The sequence below is a fragment of the Equus przewalskii genome, chromosome 6 (genome assembly GCF_037783145.1).
Source record: "Equus przewalskii isolate Varuska chromosome 6, EquPr2, whole genome shotgun sequence".
Lineage (NCBI taxonomy): Eukaryota > Metazoa > Chordata > Mammalia > Perissodactyla > Equidae > Equus > Equus przewalskii.
This window is the reverse complement of record NC_091836.1, coordinates 43,191,538-43,209,639: the sequence shown is the minus strand read 5'-3', so window position 1 is coordinate 43,209,639 and position 18,102 is coordinate 43,191,538. Positions and strand designations below refer to the sequence as shown.

Genomic DNA, 18,102 nt, shown 5'->3' with positions numbered 1-18,102 from the left:
GAAGTTAAACTCTCGCTGTTTGCAGATGACATGATCTTATATACAGAAAACCCCAAAGAATCAATTGGAAAACTTTTAGAAATAATCAAGAACTACAGCAAAGTTGCAGGATATAAAATCGACATACATAAATCAGTAGCATTTCTATACTCTATTAACAAACTAACAGAAAAAGAATTTAAGAACACAATACCACTCACAATTGCAAGAAAAATAAAATCCCTTGGGGTGAATTTAACTAAGGAAGTGAAGGACTTATACAACAAAACTACAAGGCTTTCCTGAAATAAATGGATGAGGACATAAAGAAATGGAAAGACATTCCACGTACATGGATTGGAAGAATAAATGTAGTTAAAATGTCCATACTACCTAAAGCAATCTACAGATTCAATGCAATCCCAATCAGAATCCCAATGACATTCTCTACAGAAATAGAACAAAGAATCCTAAAATTCATATGGGGCAACAAAAGACCCAGAATTGCTACAGTAATCCTGAGAAAAAAGAACAAAGCTGGAGGCATCACAATCCTTGACTTCAAAACATACTACAAAGCTACAGTAATCAAAACAGCATGGTACTGGTACAAAAACAGGTGCACAGATCAATGGAACTGAATTGAAAGCCCAGAAATAAAACCACACATCTATGGACAGCTTATCTTCGACAAAGGAGCTGAGGGCATACAATGGAGAAAAGAAAGTCTTTTCAACAAGTGGTGCTGGGAAAACTGGAAAGCCATATGTAAAAGAATGAAAATTGACCATTCTTTTTCACCATTCACCAAAATAAACTCAAAATGGATCAAAGACCTAAAGGTGAGACCTGAAACCATAAGGCTTCTGGAAGAAAACGTAGGCAGTACATTCTTTGACATCAGTATTAAAAGGATCTTTTCGGACACCATGTCTTCTCAGAGAAGGGAAACAATCAAAACAATAAACAAATGGGACCTCATCAAACTAAAGAGCTTCTCCAAGGCAAGGGAAAATAGGATTGAAACCAAAAAAAAACCCCACTAATTGGGAAAAAAATATTTGCAAGTCATATATCCAACAAAGGGTTAATCTCCATAATATATAAAGAATGCACACACTCAACAACAAAAAATCAAACAACCCGATCAAAAAGTGGGCTGGAGACATGAACAGACATTTCTCCAAAGAAGACACACAGATGGCCAATAGGCACATAAAAAGATGCTCATCATCACTGATCATCAGGGAAATGCAAATCAAAACTACACTAAGATATCACCTTACACCCATTAGAATGGCAAAGATAACCAAAACAAAAAGTAACAAGTGTTGGAGAGATTGTGGAGAAAAAGGAACCCTCATACACTGCTGGTGGGAATGCAAACTGGTGCAGCCACTATGGAAAACAGTATGGAGATTTCTCAAAAAATTAAAAATAGAAATATCATATGACCCAGCTATCCCACTACTGGGTATCTATCCAAAGAGCTTGAAGTCAGCAATTCCAAAAGTCCCATGCACCCCTAGGTTCATTGCAGCATTATTTACAATAGCCAAGACATGGAAGCAACCTAAGTGCCCATCAACTGAAGATTGGATAAAGAAGATATGGTGTATGTATATACAATGGAATATTACTCAGCCATAAAAAAAGAATAAAATTATCCCATTCACAACAACATGGATGGACCTTGAGGGAATTATGTTAAGTGAAATAAGCCAGACAGATAAGGACAATCTCTGTATGACTCCACTCATATGAGGAATTTAAACATGTGGACAAAGAGAACAGATTAGGGGCTACCAGGGGAAAGGGGGATGCAGAGTGGGCACAAAGGGTGAAGGGGTGCACCTACAACATGAATAACAATAATGTACAACTGAAATTTCACAAGATTGTAAACTATCATAAACTCAATTAAAAAAAAATTTAAAAAGCACACCAGCAAGTGCCAGTGACCAGAGACTGCAGGGCCAGCAACAACACTTGCAGCTTAGCCCCTACGCCTCCCCTAGCAGTGGCAGGAGGCACCTGTGGCCTGAGGCTTCAGGAACCACAGCAGGACCTGAGGCCTGAACCCCAGTGGTGGCACCCCCCCCACCAGTGGCTCTACCAGAAGCAGTGGCTGCCTACAAGAACCTGGGCCCCCAACAGCAACAGCAACACCTGTGAAGCCATGACTCCTTGCAGCAGTGCTGCCAGCACTCCAAGACAACCCAGGAGCAGTAGTGCAAGTGGTGCATAAGGAAGCAGCACTGAGCCCATGGAGAGCTCACAGAGAGTAAGTGGGGGACAAGAGACCCAGGTGACCCTGGAAGCTGCAGAAGTGCTCACAGCCTGGTGACCCTGGTGGCAACACTTGCAACTTCAGCAACAACAAAAGCAGCAAGGCACCAGCAACCTCAGAGGCACAAGCAGCACAAGGAGGCAGTGGAGGGTGGAAAGTGCAGGGTCTCAAATACAACCAGATGCAGCTCAGAACTAAAGTAACCAAAGCCTCACCCAAATGAGAAAGGTGGTTACTACCACAAATGTGCCAGTAAAGGATCAATTCACCAAGCACCGTGAAAAACAATAACATGGAAGAACAGAAGGAGAATGATAGCTCTCCAGAAACCAAACTTGAAGTCACAGATTACAATCTGACTGACAGAGAATTCAAATTAGCTGTCATGAAGAAACTCGATGACCTACAAGAAAACTCAGAAAGACACTTCAATAAGCTCAGGAATAAAATTAATGAATAGAAAGAATACATCACCAAAGAGATTGAAGCTTAAAAAATACCCCAAAAATTCTGAAGGTGAAGAACACAATTAATGGGATAAAAATTAATGTAGAGAGCATAAAAAATAGAGCAGACTTTATGGAAAAGAGAATCAGTGAGCTTCAAGGTAGAAACCTAGAAATGATTGAGGTGGAGGAGGGGAGAGAACTAAGATTTTTAAAAAGTGAAGAAATTCTTTCAGAAATATCTGACTCAATTAGGAAAAGTAACATAAGGATTATAAATATCCCAGAGGAAGAAAGGAGCAGAGAGCTTATTCAAAGAAATAATAGCTGAGAACTTCCCAAACCTAGGGAAAGAACTGCAAATGCAAATACATGAAGACAATAGAACTCCTAATTACATCAATCCAAAAAGACCTTCTCCAAGGCATACAATACTAAAACTATCAAAAGTCAATGACAGAGCCAGCCCCAGTGGTCTAGTGGTTACATTTGGCATGCTCTGCTTCAGTGGCCCAGGTTTGTTACCCAGGTGCATACCTACATGACTCACCAATCAGTAGCCTGCTGTGGCAGTGGCTCACATCCAAAAAGAGCAGTGGATGTTAGCTCAGGGCAAATATTCCTTAATGACAACAACAATAAAAGGTCAATGACAAAGAAAAAGTATTAAGGGCAACAAGAGAGAAAAAGTAAGCTGCAAAGGAACTCCCGGCTTTCAGAAGATTTCTCAGCAGAAACCTTACAGGCTAGGAGAGAGTGGAATGATATATACAAAATACTGAAAGACAAAAACTGTCAGCCAAAAATACTCTATCCAGTGAAATTATCCTTCAGATAATGACAAAGAAATGAAAGCTTTTCCAGACAAGCAAAAGCTGAGAGAGTTCATTACCACTAGACCTGCCTTATAAGAAATGATGAAGGGAGCCCTTCTACCTGAAATAAAAGGGCAAAGGTTTACAAAGCTTTGAGCAAGGAGATAAATAGACAGACGAAATCAGAAAATTTCAGCTCTATATCAAAACAGGTTAGCAAACAAAAAGTAAACGGTAAAGAGAAAGAAAGCATCAAAAATGGTCACAAACTCACAACAACAAAGAATAATTTGTGACAAGCAAAACATAGAAGGGGAAGCGGAAGGGATGGAACTTGCTTAGGCTAATAGAGATAAGAGAATATCAGAAAATGGACTTTCTCATCTATGAGATCTATTAAACAAACCTCATGTTAACCACAAAACAAAGAATCAGGAGTCACAAATCATAAATAAAGAGAAAACCATCACAGGAAACCAACAAACTGAAATGGCAGACAGAAATACAAGTGAAAACAAACAATAGAAAAATAGAACAACCATAAAGCAAAAGATAAAATGGCAGTATTAAGCTCTCATATATGAATAACCACTCTAAATCTAAATAGATTGAATTCACCAATCAAAAGACACAGAGTGGCTGGATGGATCAAAAAACAGACCCAACAATACTCTGCCTCTAGAAAAGACATCTCAGCTCTAAAGGCAAACATAGGCTCAGAGTTAAGGGTGACACTGCAAACAAATAGCAAGCAAAAGAAAGTGAGTGTAGCCATAATTACATCAGACAAAGCAGAATTAAAGAAAAGAAAGATAATGAGAGAAAAAGATAGACAATATATAACGATAAAAGGGAGATTCCACCAAGGAGACATACATTTATTAATATATATGCACCTAACACAGGAACACCAAAGTATATAAAGCAACTATTAACAGAACTAAAGGGAGAAATTGACACCAACACAATAGATAGAGCATCCAGACAGAAAGTCAACAAGGAAACAGTGGCCTTACATGAAACACTAGACCAGATCGACTTAAGAGATATACATAGAACATTCCAGCCACAAACAGCAGAATATACATTCTTCTCAAGTGCACATGGAGCATTCTCAAAGATATACCATATGTTGGGAAACAAAGCAAGCCTCAATAAATTTAAGAAGTCTGAAATCATATCAAGCACCTTTTTCAACCACAATGCTATCAAACTAGAAGTCAACTACAAGAAAAAGCTGAGAGAGTCACAAAAACGTGGAGACTAAGCTACAAGCTACTGAACAACTTTTGGATCAGTGAAGAAATCAAAGGAGAAATAAAAAATACAAAGAGACAAATAAAAATGAAAATACAACATACCAAAACTTATGGGATGTAGAAAAACAGTATTAAGAGGGAAATTTATAACAATACAGGCCTACCTCAAGAAACAAGAAAAATCTCAAATAGACAAGCTTACCCTACACCTGAAGAACCAGAAAAAGAACAAACAAAGCCCAAAGTCAGTAGAAGAAAGGAAATAATAAAAGTCAGAGCAGGAGTGCTGGCCCAGTGGCATAATGGTTAAGTTTGCATGCTCCACTCAGCAGCCCAGGTTTCATGGGTTCTGACCCCAGGCATGGACCTACACACTGCTCATCAAGCCATGCTGTGGCAGCATCCCACATATAAAATAGAGGAAGATTGGCACAGATGTTAGCTCAGGGACAATCTTCCTCAAGATAAAAAAAAAGAACAGGAATAATTGAAATAGAGACTGAAAAAACAATAGACAGGATCAATGAAACTAAGACCTGATTCTTTGAGAAAATAAATGAAATTGACAACTCCTTAGCCAGACTCACTAAAAAAGAAAGAGAGAAGACTCAAATAAATAAAATCAGAAGTGAAAGAGGAGAAATTACAATAGACACCACAAGATTATAAGAGAGTATTATGAAGAGCTATGCACCAACAAACTGGATAACGCAGAAGAAATGGATAAATTCTTAGAATAATACAATCTCCCAAACCTGAACCAAGAAGAAATAGAGACTCTGAATAGACCAATCACAAGCAAAGAGCTTGAAACAGTAATCTAAAACCTCTCAAAAAACAAAAGTCCAGGACCAAATGGCTTTTCTGGTGAATTCAGCCAAACACTCAAAGAAGACTTAATTCCTATCCTTCTCAAACTCTTCCAAAAACTGAAGAGGACAGGATGCTTCCTAATGCATTTTATGAGGCCAACATTACCCTGATCCCAAAACCAGACAAGGACAACACAAAAAAGGCAAATTACAGGCCAATATCGCTGATGAATATAGATGTAAAAATCCTCAACAAAATATTAGCAAATCGAATACAATACTACATTAAAAGGATCATACACCATGATCAAGTGGGATTTATTCCAGGGATGCAGGGATGGTTCAACATCTGCAAATCAATCAATGTGATACACCACATTAACAAAATGAAGAGTAAAATTCACACGATCATCTCAATAGATGTAGAGAAAGCATTTGACAAGAACTAACATCCATTTATGATAAAAATTCTAAATAAAATTGGTATAGATTCTGGTGGGCCCATGGCATAAGTGGTTAAGTTTGGTACACTGCTTCAGTGGCCCAGGTTCATGGGTTCAGATCCCAGCAGAGACCTACACCACCTTCAGCCATACTGTGGCAGCAACTCACATACAAATTAGAGGAATATTGGCACACATGTTAGCTCAGGGCTAATCTTCCTCAAGCAAAAAAGAGGAAGATTGGCAACACATGTTAGCTCAGGGAAAATTTTCCTCAGCAAAAAAAAAGGGGGGGTATAGAAGGAAAGTACCTCAACATAATAAAGGCCATATTTGACAAACCCACAGCCAACATCATACTCAGTGATAAAAAACTGAAAGCCTTTCCTCTGAGAACAGGAAGAAGACAAGGGTGCCCACTCTTGCCACTCTTATTTGACGCAGTACTAGAAGTTTTAGACAGAGCAATGAGTCAAGAAAAAGAAATAAAAGGGATCAGATTGGAAAGGAAAAAGTGAAATTCTCATTATTTGTGGATGACATGACTCTATATACAGAAAACCCTAACGAAACCACCAGAAAACTATTAGAAAGAATCAACAAACACAGTAAAGTTTCAATATACAAAATCAACATACAAAAATCAGTTACATTTCTATACATTAATAACGAACTAGCAGAAAGTGAAGTTAAGAATATAAGCCCATTTAAAATTGCAACACAAAGAATAAAATATGTAGGAATAAATTTATCCAAGGAGGTGAAAGACCTATATACTGAAAACTATAAGACGTTATTGAAGGAAATCGAAGAAGACATACAGAAATGAAAAGATATTACATGCTAATTGATGGGAAAAATAAGCATAGTAAAAATTTCCATATTACCTAAAACAATCCTCAGATTCAATGAAATCCCAATCAGAATCCCAATGGCATTCTTCATGGAAATAGAACAAAAGAATCCTGAAATCTATATGGAACAACAAAAGACCCAAAATAGCCAACACAATCCCAAGGAAAAAGAACAAATTTGGAAGTATCACACTCCCTGAATTCAAATTATACAACAAAGCTGTAGTAATCAAAACAGCATGGTATTGGCAGAAAAACAGACGCCAGATCAATAGAACAGCATTGAGAACCCAGAAATAAAACCACGCGTCTATGGACAGCTCATCTTTGACAAAGAAGCCAAGAACATACAATGGAGAAAAGAAAGTCTCTTCAATAAATGGTGTTGGGAAACCTGGACAGCCACATGCAAAAGAATAAAAGTAGAGCATTATCTTACACCACACAAAAAAATTAACTCAAAATGGATTAAAGACTTGAATGTAAGATCTGAAACCATAAAACTCTTAGAAGAAAACATAGGCAGTATACTCTTTGACATCAGTCTTAGCAGCACCTTTTCGAATACCATGTCTACTCAGGCAAGGCAAACAAAAGAAAAAATAAATAAGTGGGACTTCATCAGATTAAGAAGCTTCTGAAAAGTAAAGGAAACCATCAACAAAATGAAAAGACATTCACCAACTTGGATAAAATTTTTGCAAATCATATATCCAACAAGAGGTTAATTTCCAAAATATATAAATAATTCATACAACTCAACAACAAAAAAATGAACCTGATCAAAAAATGGGCAGAGGATCTGAACAGACATTTTTCCAAAGAAGATATACAGATGGCCAACAGGCACATGAAAAGATGTTAAACATCACTAATCACTAATTATTAGGGAAGCGCAAATCAAAACTACAATGGAATATCACCTTATACCCATGAGAATGACTATAACTAACAAGAAATAAGTGTTGGAGAGGATGTGGAGAAAAGGGAACCCTCATACACTGCCGGTGGGAATGTAAACTGGCACAGCAACTATGGAAAACAGTATAGAGATTTCTCAAAAAACTAAAAATAGAAATACCATATGATCCAGCTATTCCACTACTGGGTATTATCCAAAGAACACGAAATCAACAATTTTAAAAGATTTATACACCCCTATGTTCACTGCAGCATTATTCACAGTAGCCAAGATGTGGCAGCAACCCAAGTGCCCATCAACAGATGAACAGATAAAGAAGATGTGATATATATATATATACACAATGGAATACTACTCAGCTGCAAAAAAAAAAAGACAAAATCTTGCCATTTGAAACCACATGGATGGACCTTGAAGGTATTATGCTAAGCAAAATAAGTCGGACAGAGAAAGACAAATACCATATGATTTCACTCATATGTGGAAGGTAAACAAACAAACACATACATAAGGATAACAGATTAGTGGTTATCAGAGGAAAAGGGGTTGGGGGGAGGGTTTAAGTGGTATAGGGGTACATGTGTATGGTGACGGATAAAAACTAGACTATGGGTGGTGAACACGATGCAGTCTATACAGAAACTGAAATATAACAATGTACACCTGAAGTTTACACAATATTAAAAGGCAATATCACCTCAATAAAATTTAAAAAAAGAAGACATACTATGTAATGCAATTTACATGAAATCAAAGGAGAAAACGCTGAATTAGTATTAGAAGTCAAGATAATGGCTACCTTTTAGGGAGAAGGGGAGACAGTGATTTGAAGGGTTGCTGACAATATATTTTTTTTCTCAATGGTAATTCTATGGTGTTGACTTTGAGATATTTATTGATCTGTACGTTCATATTTTGTGCATTTATCTATGTGTGTTTATACATAAAAAGATATACTAGTTAAAAATTAACCCCCTCAAAAAAAACAAGTTGCAGAATATAATTTATAGAATGCTCCCATTAGTGTAATTGTGTATGTGTTTAGGCAAAGTTACATATGAAATCACATAGACTTCATGATACTTAGTTCCGAGAAGAGAGGAATTGGAATGGGAGTGGGTTTGAAGGAGAACTTCCAGTGTTTGCTGTTTACATCTTGTTATTATTTGAATTTTTCCATTGTGTTTTGATGGATTATTTTTTAAACAATGATAAATTAGGATGATTGAGAAAGGTTGGGAGAAAAAGAAAGAAGAAAGGGATGTATTCCTGCCAGGAACACTATAGCTTTGCTTCAAGACTCTTTAAAAAGTATAGGTGTTTGGGGCAGGCACCAAGGAGATGAGGGCAACTCACTTACCAGTAGTCTCAGGAAGGTGTCCTTGGGAGAAGAGCCAGCCCTCAGTGTAGCACGGTAGAAGGCAGGGCCTGAGTAGCTGTTTGGGACAGGCCTCCAGGGGACATAGCGGAGCCTGGAAGAAGGGCCATGCCTTGAGGGAGAGGAAAGCCCCTTCCCAACTCCAGTCCTGATATTGACCCTAGAGTTCCCATGCAGAACTAGGATTCTGATTCAGTGAGATGTTTTAGACTAAAAGCAATAAAATTGGAATCAGAAGACTTGTTCTAAAGTTCTAGTACTGATTCCAAAGCACTCTACAATCCTGAGTAAATCACTTCAGTTCTCTGAATCATGGGCTCTTCATCTGCAAAGTGAAGAGTTTGGAATCTCTAAGTCCCCTGATCGCTCAAAGGATCTATTGGGCGTTAAGTAGGAACACACCTCTTGAAGAAGCTCATTTTCATTTCCAGAGAATAGATAGTAAAACCCTCCAGGGAAATGTTATTGATGGTAACAGGTCCAGTTAATCCTGCAGGTGGGAGGTAGGAAAGAGAATATGGACAGAGACTGGATATTCTCCAGTATCTAAACAAAGAAATGCAGCCCATATATACCTTGTGACAAGGGCTCAGCCATAAAGGCAAACACTTGTCTGAGCTGCTATGATTGAAAGTTTCTTGTTGTATGTTTCCATACTACCAAGAAAGGTCCCTAGTTGGTATCAGAACTTGCCCTGAAATTCCCAAAAGGAGACTGGGCCCTGCTCTAGGACAAGCCAGGACTCAACACAATTGCACTACTTTCATACCCTGGAAAACTAGAGAAGGCAGAACAAGGGAGAAGGAAGGAGCTTGCATCTTTGGTCCCAGGACCTAGGTATCCCACTGCCTGAGGGGCTCATTTTTTTCCTTCTAATCCCCACATAATCCCAATCTTAGGATCCAAGGAAACATGAAGAGAGATTAGAGCCTGTTTCTCAGGTCTAGAGCCTACCTTTCTGCTGATTTTGAATTTTCCATGAAAAATTGACTCGTCCTTGATTCTCCACCAGGATCCTTAGAAGTTGACATTCCTACCAGGGACAGACCAGCTCATGGAGACTACAAGTCCATGTAGGGTTTTTACTCTAGAAACCATTCTTTTCTATGAGTCCCAGATGGAAAGACAAGCAAATGGGATAAAAGGAGGCTCCAGAGCCCAGCTGTCCTCCCTCTCTGTGTTCCTGTTCCATACTCAATCTTTCCTTTCCTCTTCTGGTCTGCCTTTAGGAAATGCAGAGAGATTCAGCAGTGCCTTTCAGAGAAGTCACTCAAGGGCTCAATGGGGAAGTTCCATTCACACAGAAGCATGTATGCTACAGCTCCGCTGTACCTGGGTCTGAGAGATGCTGTTCTGCTTAGAGCCCTAAACAGTTCCTGCTGCGAACCAAAGCGTCATGCTAGAGAAAAGTGGCCGTCTATTTCAGGACTAGGCTATGTTTGCCTTTGATTCAGAGGTCTAGGGCAGCACCTAGACTCTTGAATTACATACCTTGACTTCAGGAATCTTCAAGTTCCGAATACTATCATCCAGTATTCCTATTGTTGTCTCATTCAAAAACACCTTCAAAAGAAGAGCAAGGATCAGATCAGAAAGGAAGAAGAGAGGCTCTGGTTTAGGGAGGAGGTCATTATGAAGGAAGTGTCTAGCCTTGGTGCTCACAGATGCCTAGAAGCTGACAGGGAGGCCCCAATAGACTTAAGTTGTGATAAAGCAGAAAGCAAGAATCTTTGGTTTGACTTTATATTCTCAATGCCTCACACACAGTAGGTGCTTAAAATTACTTTCAAATAGTAAATTTGACCAGTGAGTAACTGCCCTCCCCAATAGCAGAGTTAGGCTACACGTCTGCTTACCTCCACAGACAGCCTGCTGGCCCCTACCTGTGCTACATCTCGAACATGGGCATGAAGCTGCCCTCCAGAGCAGATGGGAGTCTCATAAAGGACTAATCCATAGGACTGACCATTTCCATTGTTTATAGGAAGATTCTCCATGCTGACTGGCATTTTAGACATGACTGGCTAGGAGAGAGACATGGCAGAAACAGGAGCCAGGGTGATGAGAAGTCGGGATACTTCTAAGAGCCTTGTCATTTTTTCTTCTACCTCCTAACTGTCCCCAAGAGTTCTTTGGATGAGAACTACTAAAACAGATGCTATGTGATCATTCTCTTGTCCTTTATGTCTCCACTGACCAAAACACTCAGAGGATGGTGGGAGCATGGTAAAGGGAACAATTGCTGTAATCATGAGAATTGACAGAGTAAATAAGTTATATTCTGAAGTGACTGAAGTTGAGCAAAGAATTATGCACTAAGTAAACATTTATTTAGCATCTACAACATGCCAGTCACTACTTTTTATCTAAAACAGCAATAGCGAGGTGAAAACAAAATGAATTCAAGAGTTAATATTTTTCAAACAATTTTCACCTTTCTCCAAAAGGGGACAAGTAATCTAATTTTAAAAGGAGAGCAGGGACGCAAAGAATTTCTGTCATTTGGCCTAGTTAATGGTGAAGAGGAGTCAGAAACTCAGCAGCCTTTCCCATTTGGATCATGCAGTCCCACACAAGAGCATTCACCAGATGGATTCATCTGAGATGGGCAATAGGATCCTCTAACATCCTGCTTCTCCCCTTATCCTGACTCACTCTTCAAGCTCAAACCCCTTCCCAGTCCACCCAGAGGAAGCTTATGGTTCTTGTCCCACAGTTCTAAATTCGGATGAAATACAGAGGATGAGTTTCCACACTTAACAAAAAGCTCTTGAAGGAATCTCTATTCCACAGTCCAAGGCCTTCTCCCCCAAGTCTCCAATGGCCACCCCCTATTCCAGTGCCCAGGCAGTACTCACCTCATCTAAGTACTGTAGGACATCCCACAGTGGCAAGTAATGGGATGATCTCGTAGAAGGATACACAGCCTTGGGAGTGAGTTCAGGTAAGGGGGGCAGGGGAACTGCTGCAATGAAAATGGGCCATGGGGCGAGAAGTGCCTGAAATAACTGCTCCGAGTTATATCTCCAATCCTCCCCTTCCCTATCCATGAGCTCTCATATCCCAGAGCCAACGAGAGAAACAGGTACCAACCCAGCACGTGGGTACACTTTCCGAAGAGCGACGAAAAAGCAATAGTGACTAAATTGGAGCCATTTTGTATGCACAGACCTCTAAGGGGTGACATTGTTCATTCAGGCGGAGGGTTCTTAGGGAGCAAGAACTGCCTTAAGCCTTTTGGCAATGCTGGTGCTTATCTACTTTCTAGTACATAGTAGATGGTTAATTAACTTCATTTAAATAGAATTAAATAGAACAATTTTTGCTTTTATATATGAGGGTATTATGTCATACAGCATACTAACAGTTTTACAAATACTAACTTACTTAATCTGCACAATCATTAAAGGGGATGAGTATCACTGTCTTAGTGTTTCAATGAAGAAACTGAGGCTTAAGGGGCTTAAAAACACTCATGCAAAATCACACAGCTTTGAAGTGGGAAACCAGGATTTGAATTTAAGATTGCGCTTGCTCTTAAGTGCTCCATTAGGCTTCTGCCCAGAGAGGGAAGGATTTCCCTCTCTCAGCCTTCCACTTCACGAGGAGGACCACCCCTCAAATTGAAATGGCTGCTGAGTACCTAAGATGGATCCAAAGAGTTTTCGAAGCTTGGAATATTTCTTTGTGTAATCCCCGGCCTCTGTGAGCACAGCATCATAGTCTGCAAGACACCAGGGCGCTGTCATAGGCCAGGTAATCCTCCACAACAGGCCCTGTTTCAGCACTTCTGCATGAAATGGGCCAGGACCACCAGAGGAGAGAGAAGACACATCTTCCCTGCCCCCTGGCCCAGTCCATCCCAGGCTGCCATGTGGGAATGCAATTTAGGGACATTAATGCCAATCTAGGGACATTCCCCACAAGCCTGCCTGAGATCTGAGGCTGTCCTGACGCTGGGCTTATCCTTCTGTGTCACTTTCTAATGGGCACTCTCTTCTTTCCTCAATCTGGACTGCCCAGCTGTGCCTAATGGTGCCCGTATGGCAATCACCACTTGCATTCTGTCTCTCTTGGAAGGTTCAAGTCAAGGGGTGCACAGTGTATGCAATGACTGAAGCAGAGCTCTAGGTCACAGGCAGCCCAGTCTAGTGCAACGACAGCCTGTGAGGGACATTACGAACATCACAGAAGAAAGGAAAATCCTCAATGCTCAGTATAGATTATAGGTCAAGAACCCAATAATGCCAGAACTTGCTTTTGGAGGCTCATCTGTGAAGCTCCAATGACACCTGTGCTGGGAGGTGACCATACGAGTGAACACTTGCCATAGCTAGTGACGACACCAGCGTGCTTCACAAAATTTATGGCCCCGTTTATGAAACCAAAGTTGGTTCCACCGTGGAACATATATACGTTGAAGGAGATCTCAAATTTGATAAATTCAGACACGGTGTTCTTAACATCTGTAGAGTAAAAAGATGAGGACGTATAGAAAATTAAAAATTAAGAGAGGACAGAAGTCTGTGGCGAAATCTTATCATTCCCAACCTGGCCCCACAATCAACTTCATTGTTTGGTCCTTCACCCTCCACTAGGATTCTAACTAGAAAATAGGTGGAATTGGCCAGAACTACTCTAGGAAACCAAGTCTTGTCAATACTAAGAGCCTTTTTAAAAATTATTTTTCCCAGAGTATGGACATAATTTGACTCTAAGCTACATGTATTAAATAATAGCCTAAGAACCTTTATGTCACTTAAATTTCTAATGTTCATTAAACTTTTTTGAAATTGTACAAATAATTAGTGTACACTTGCTACTTTCTTGGGCAATGTCTAGGGACACTGGTTTAGAATCAATGTACTAGTCCATGAGTGGCTGTTCTCAATCTTTAGCCACAGAAACTCGTTTTGTCACCATGATTTTACAGGTATGACCATCTTTCCCCCAGCCATAATAGGGAGCAGGGTGGTGAAAAGTGAGTTAGATGTGGGATTCTGCCCTGGCTGTGCTCTGTCCTATTTGTATGACCTCAGATAGGCTGTCTGCTCTCTCAGAGCCTCTGCTTCCTTATCTGTTAAGTGAAGGTCCTAATTGCTACTCCATCATGGGACTGGTGAGAGAATTAACTGATGAGAGAACGTATGTGGAAACACGGCAGAGAGCCTGACATGAGAGTGATCAGAAAACTGCTGTTGGATGGTAGTGGTGGTGGCCTTTTTTTTTTTTTTCTATTTTTCAGCTCAAAGCAGGGTCTTCTAGTTACTGAGTACTTTTCAACAGTTTTCTTTACTTCAGGCACAAGTGAACTTGTTTTCATAATAATGATAGGGACCCTGTCCATGACCACCTGGTCTTCCCTCTGCAGGTCGGCCCTAGCTTTCCTATCACTGCCTCCTGTTTGTTTACTTCCAAACACTTGCAGATGTAGAATTCTATATTGATTATTTTACTTCTTAATCATCTGTCAACTCCACTAAATTACAAGCTCTCTGGGGCTAGGAACTGGTAACTTTTGTTCACCAGGGCACCCTCAGGACTAACCAAGTCCCTGTACATAATAGGGTCTGAGCCAATAATTGTGGTTGAACAAGCTGATTAGTTAGCAGAGAAATGTGTGAATGATCCACGACTCAGGGCCATCTCTACTTGGGGTCAAACACTGCAAAACACTTACCACCCGCATCTTTAACCTCGTGCTTACTTCCCCACGTGTCGAACCAGCCGACCCAATATTCCATAATCATAATGGGCTTATCCCTCTAGAAACAAACCAAATCAAATGCTAAGTCTGACAAAAAGAAAAACTGAATACAACACATGGAGATTTGAGGAACTCATGCTTTTCACCTTTTCCCAATTCGGCACTTACCTCCCCCCATTCCCCTCACCCGCTGCACCTTTGCCACCATCCACAGCTTTGTTTCTCCCACTGTTCCTCGGCACTCGTGATCTCCAGGATCATTCTTGCTTTATGTGCCTTCCTGCTATACCTGGATAGCATCATCAATAATCCCAGCCTTGTCACATGTGAGGCTGATGTTGAAAGAATCAGTTTTGGATATACAAGGACCTGACTGCAACTCCTCCCATAGAAACTGAGGCTCAGAGGTCACGCTGATGGTTGTGGCAGAGCCACAATTCAAATCCAGGCCCCACCTGAAATATCAGCCACTAAGTTACGTTGTCTATTAAGTGCATTGTTCATTTCCTCTATACCTTTATTTAATTTTATTCTCCCTCATCTATGTTGAAATGTCCAGTGTAATTCTGTTTCTATTCATTTCTTTTTTATTTCTAACAGTTGTTACTTTGTATATTTTGGTTAATAAACAATTATATATATAAGAATCATAAATGTCTTTATGGATTATACCTTTTACTAATGATTATTGAATTCTCACTATGTGCTGAGCACTATCTGAAGTACTTTACTTAATTTGTTCTGTGTGACAACCTATAAGGAAGATACTGTCAGTCGCTATTTTACACAAGAAGAAATTGAGGTTAGGTAACCGATCCAAGTTCACTCAGCGAGGAAATGCTAGAGCTGGCATTTGAACTCAGCCAGCCTGGCTCCAGAACCCCATTCTTAACCATTACACTATATTGTCTCTGGATTGTAAAGGACTTACTATCCAAAACTAGAAGAAAATATATCAAAGCAATTCCATTTTCCAAAACTTCTAAACTAACTCTCACCTAAAACGACAGGTATCTCTTTTAACATTCATATTCTTGGTGCCTAACCTGTCAGATGCCACAGGCTTTCAGCCTGATACCTGTATTCCACATCTAGCCTAACATTTTCAAGGCTGCTGAAGAATGTAGGTTCTGTTTTTAAAAGTTGACATCTTCTTCACAGCAGAACTACCTAATTGTTGTGCCATTTGTATTAAAATGGAAAATTATGGCTGGGCTTCTCTTGGAGAATATGTCAGGCATTCATACTGTGCATTCTCAATTGCGTTCCTGGAGTCCTCCAGCATCCTGCTGTAATAAAAAATGATCATACTGTAAACCTGAAGACCTGCCATCCTAGGACTTAGCTGATCCCTTGGGGGTGGATACAATGTTTTCTGGATTTCATGTGTTCTTCTATCTTGGTTTAATTCCTCATTTCCTGCATCCTCCAAACACTTCCATAGAAAGGGTAATGGAAAATAATTATTCTGAGTCATTAAGTACCTAAAGATATCTTTTTTATCAATACAGTTGCTTAAGATTTAGGCTGGGTATAAAATTCTAAGTTGAAATTCAAATATCCTCAGAATTTTAAAGGCATGTTCCATTGCTTTCTATCATCCAATGTTGATATTTTAAAAGCCTATACATTTGATTCTTGTTAGTTGATATGTAAGCCCATGGTTTTCCTATGATGTTAATTTTACAGTGAGGGTGTTTTTATCATTTATTGTGCTTACCATTTGAGGGGCAACTTTAAATCTAGAGATACATATCCTTCAGTTAAAGGAAATTTTCTTATTTTAGTTATCTGTAATTTCCTTTCTTCTGTGTTCTTTGCCCTCTCTTTTTGTAGCTATTATTGGCAAGATGTTAGGCAACCTAAATTGATCTTCTAAGACATTTACATGTCTCTTATACTTTATTTATTGTTGACTTGTACTACTTCTAGGAAATTTCCTCAACTGTACTTTCCAACTCTTATATTTAATTTCTAATTTCAAATATTAGATTTTCATTTCAAGGAGTGCTTTTTGGTTCTCTGATTATCCCTTTTTTCTAATGTCTTACTCTTGTCTCATGCATAAATAATCTTATCCATATCTCTATGCATATTAATAAGCATTTTCAAAATCATATTGTGTTTCCTGAATTAACTCTATATTCCCTGGTTTCCATTTTCTTCTTTATTGGTAGTGTAATTATATTTTCACTAGGAACTTTTACTAAATAAATATAAATCCTTGATTTTTTCCATTTGTATTTAAGGGGAAAGACTGACTTCTGGTGTTAATGTGGCACTGTGTTATTGGTCCACTTAACAGTCTCCTCTTGGAAATTCTCAAAACCAAAACCAAGAATGAGAAATGAAACACAAATAATATCTTCCATAAATCTAAGAGACATCTGAAACTTCAAAATATAAATTAGGAGAAAAGAGTGCCAACGCATTGAACGTCTATCAACGATTCAAAAATGCAGAGAGAGGGCTGGTCCCGTGGCCGAGTGGTTAAGTTCACGAGCTCTGCTGCAGGCAGCGAAGTGTTTCGTTGGTTCGAATCCTGGGTGCGGACATGGCACTGCTCATCAGGCCACGCTGAGGCAGCGTCCCACATGCCACAACTAGAAGGACCCACAATGAAGAATATACAACTTTGTACCGGGGGGCTTTGGGGAGAAAAAGGAAAAAATAAAATCTTTAAAAAAAAATGCAGAGAGAAGATGCTCTTGGTTGAAGATTTTAGGAAAGGGTAGCAGTACAGATTTCCTCTAAGAAAGAAGAATATTCTACACTGTAATACCAATAATTTCTTATTTTTGATTACAGAATGGGGTGCACAAGCTGGTAAAAGGAGTACACTTTGCATAATGCAATGTATCAGAATCTTGGAAAGAAGTAATTTGAAGAATCACAGGAGAAAACTATTAGCAGGAAGAAGTCTGCTTGTGAGGCATCTGAGAGCAGTCCTGTAATCTCAGCTGGCTCCCTGGGAGAGCAGGGAATGGGAAAAGGAAGGTAGGTAAAAGGAAGGATTCATCCCTGCATACAATGTGCCATAAGATACATTGTTAGCCTGGATGCAGTCAAATACTCTTCTCACCCACAGTTCTCTTAAGTACTTGAGCCCACAAGAGAAGCCAATTACTACTCAAGTCAAAGATGAGTAGTAATAAAAAAGGAATGAAAAACAGAATCTATTTTTAAAATTTACAACA

General features: G+C 39.4%; 1 protein-coding gene across 18 annotated transcripts in view; it reads right to left on the bottom strand.

The window, feature by feature from the left end:
- Window positions 1–18,102, bottom strand: part of LOC103565182 (beta-galactosidase-1-like protein 3) — a 74,793-nt gene that overhangs the window by 18,530 nt on the left and 38,161 nt on the right. For 7 of the 18 annotated variants that reach the window (XR_011541000.1, XR_011540999.1, XR_011540998.1 and 4 more), the window contains 9 exons: window positions 14,879–14,963; window positions 13,527–13,664; window positions 12,842–12,922; window positions 12,057–12,163; window positions 11,082–11,222; window positions 10,690–10,761; window positions 10,153–10,231; window positions 9,601–9,688; window positions 9,181–9,292 (listed from right to left, as the gene is read on the bottom strand). Coding sequence is in view for 13 of the 18 variants with exons in the window: in XM_070623516.1 (XP_070479617.1) it covers window positions 9,181–9,292; window positions 9,601–9,688; window positions 10,153–10,231; window positions 10,690–10,761; window positions 11,082–11,222; window positions 12,057–12,163; window positions 12,842–12,922; window positions 13,527–13,664; window positions 14,879–14,963 (903 nt within the window). In the remaining 5 variants the exon portion in view is untranslated. Of the gene's footprint in view, window positions 1–9,180; window positions 9,293–9,600; window positions 9,689–10,152; window positions 10,232–10,689; window positions 10,762–11,081; window positions 11,223–12,056; window positions 12,164–12,841; window positions 12,923–13,526; window positions 13,665–14,878; window positions 14,964–18,102 lie in introns of those variants that run through there. The other 11 variants (XM_070623526.1, XM_070623519.1, XM_070623520.1 and 8 more) reach the window with 4 other exon arrangements.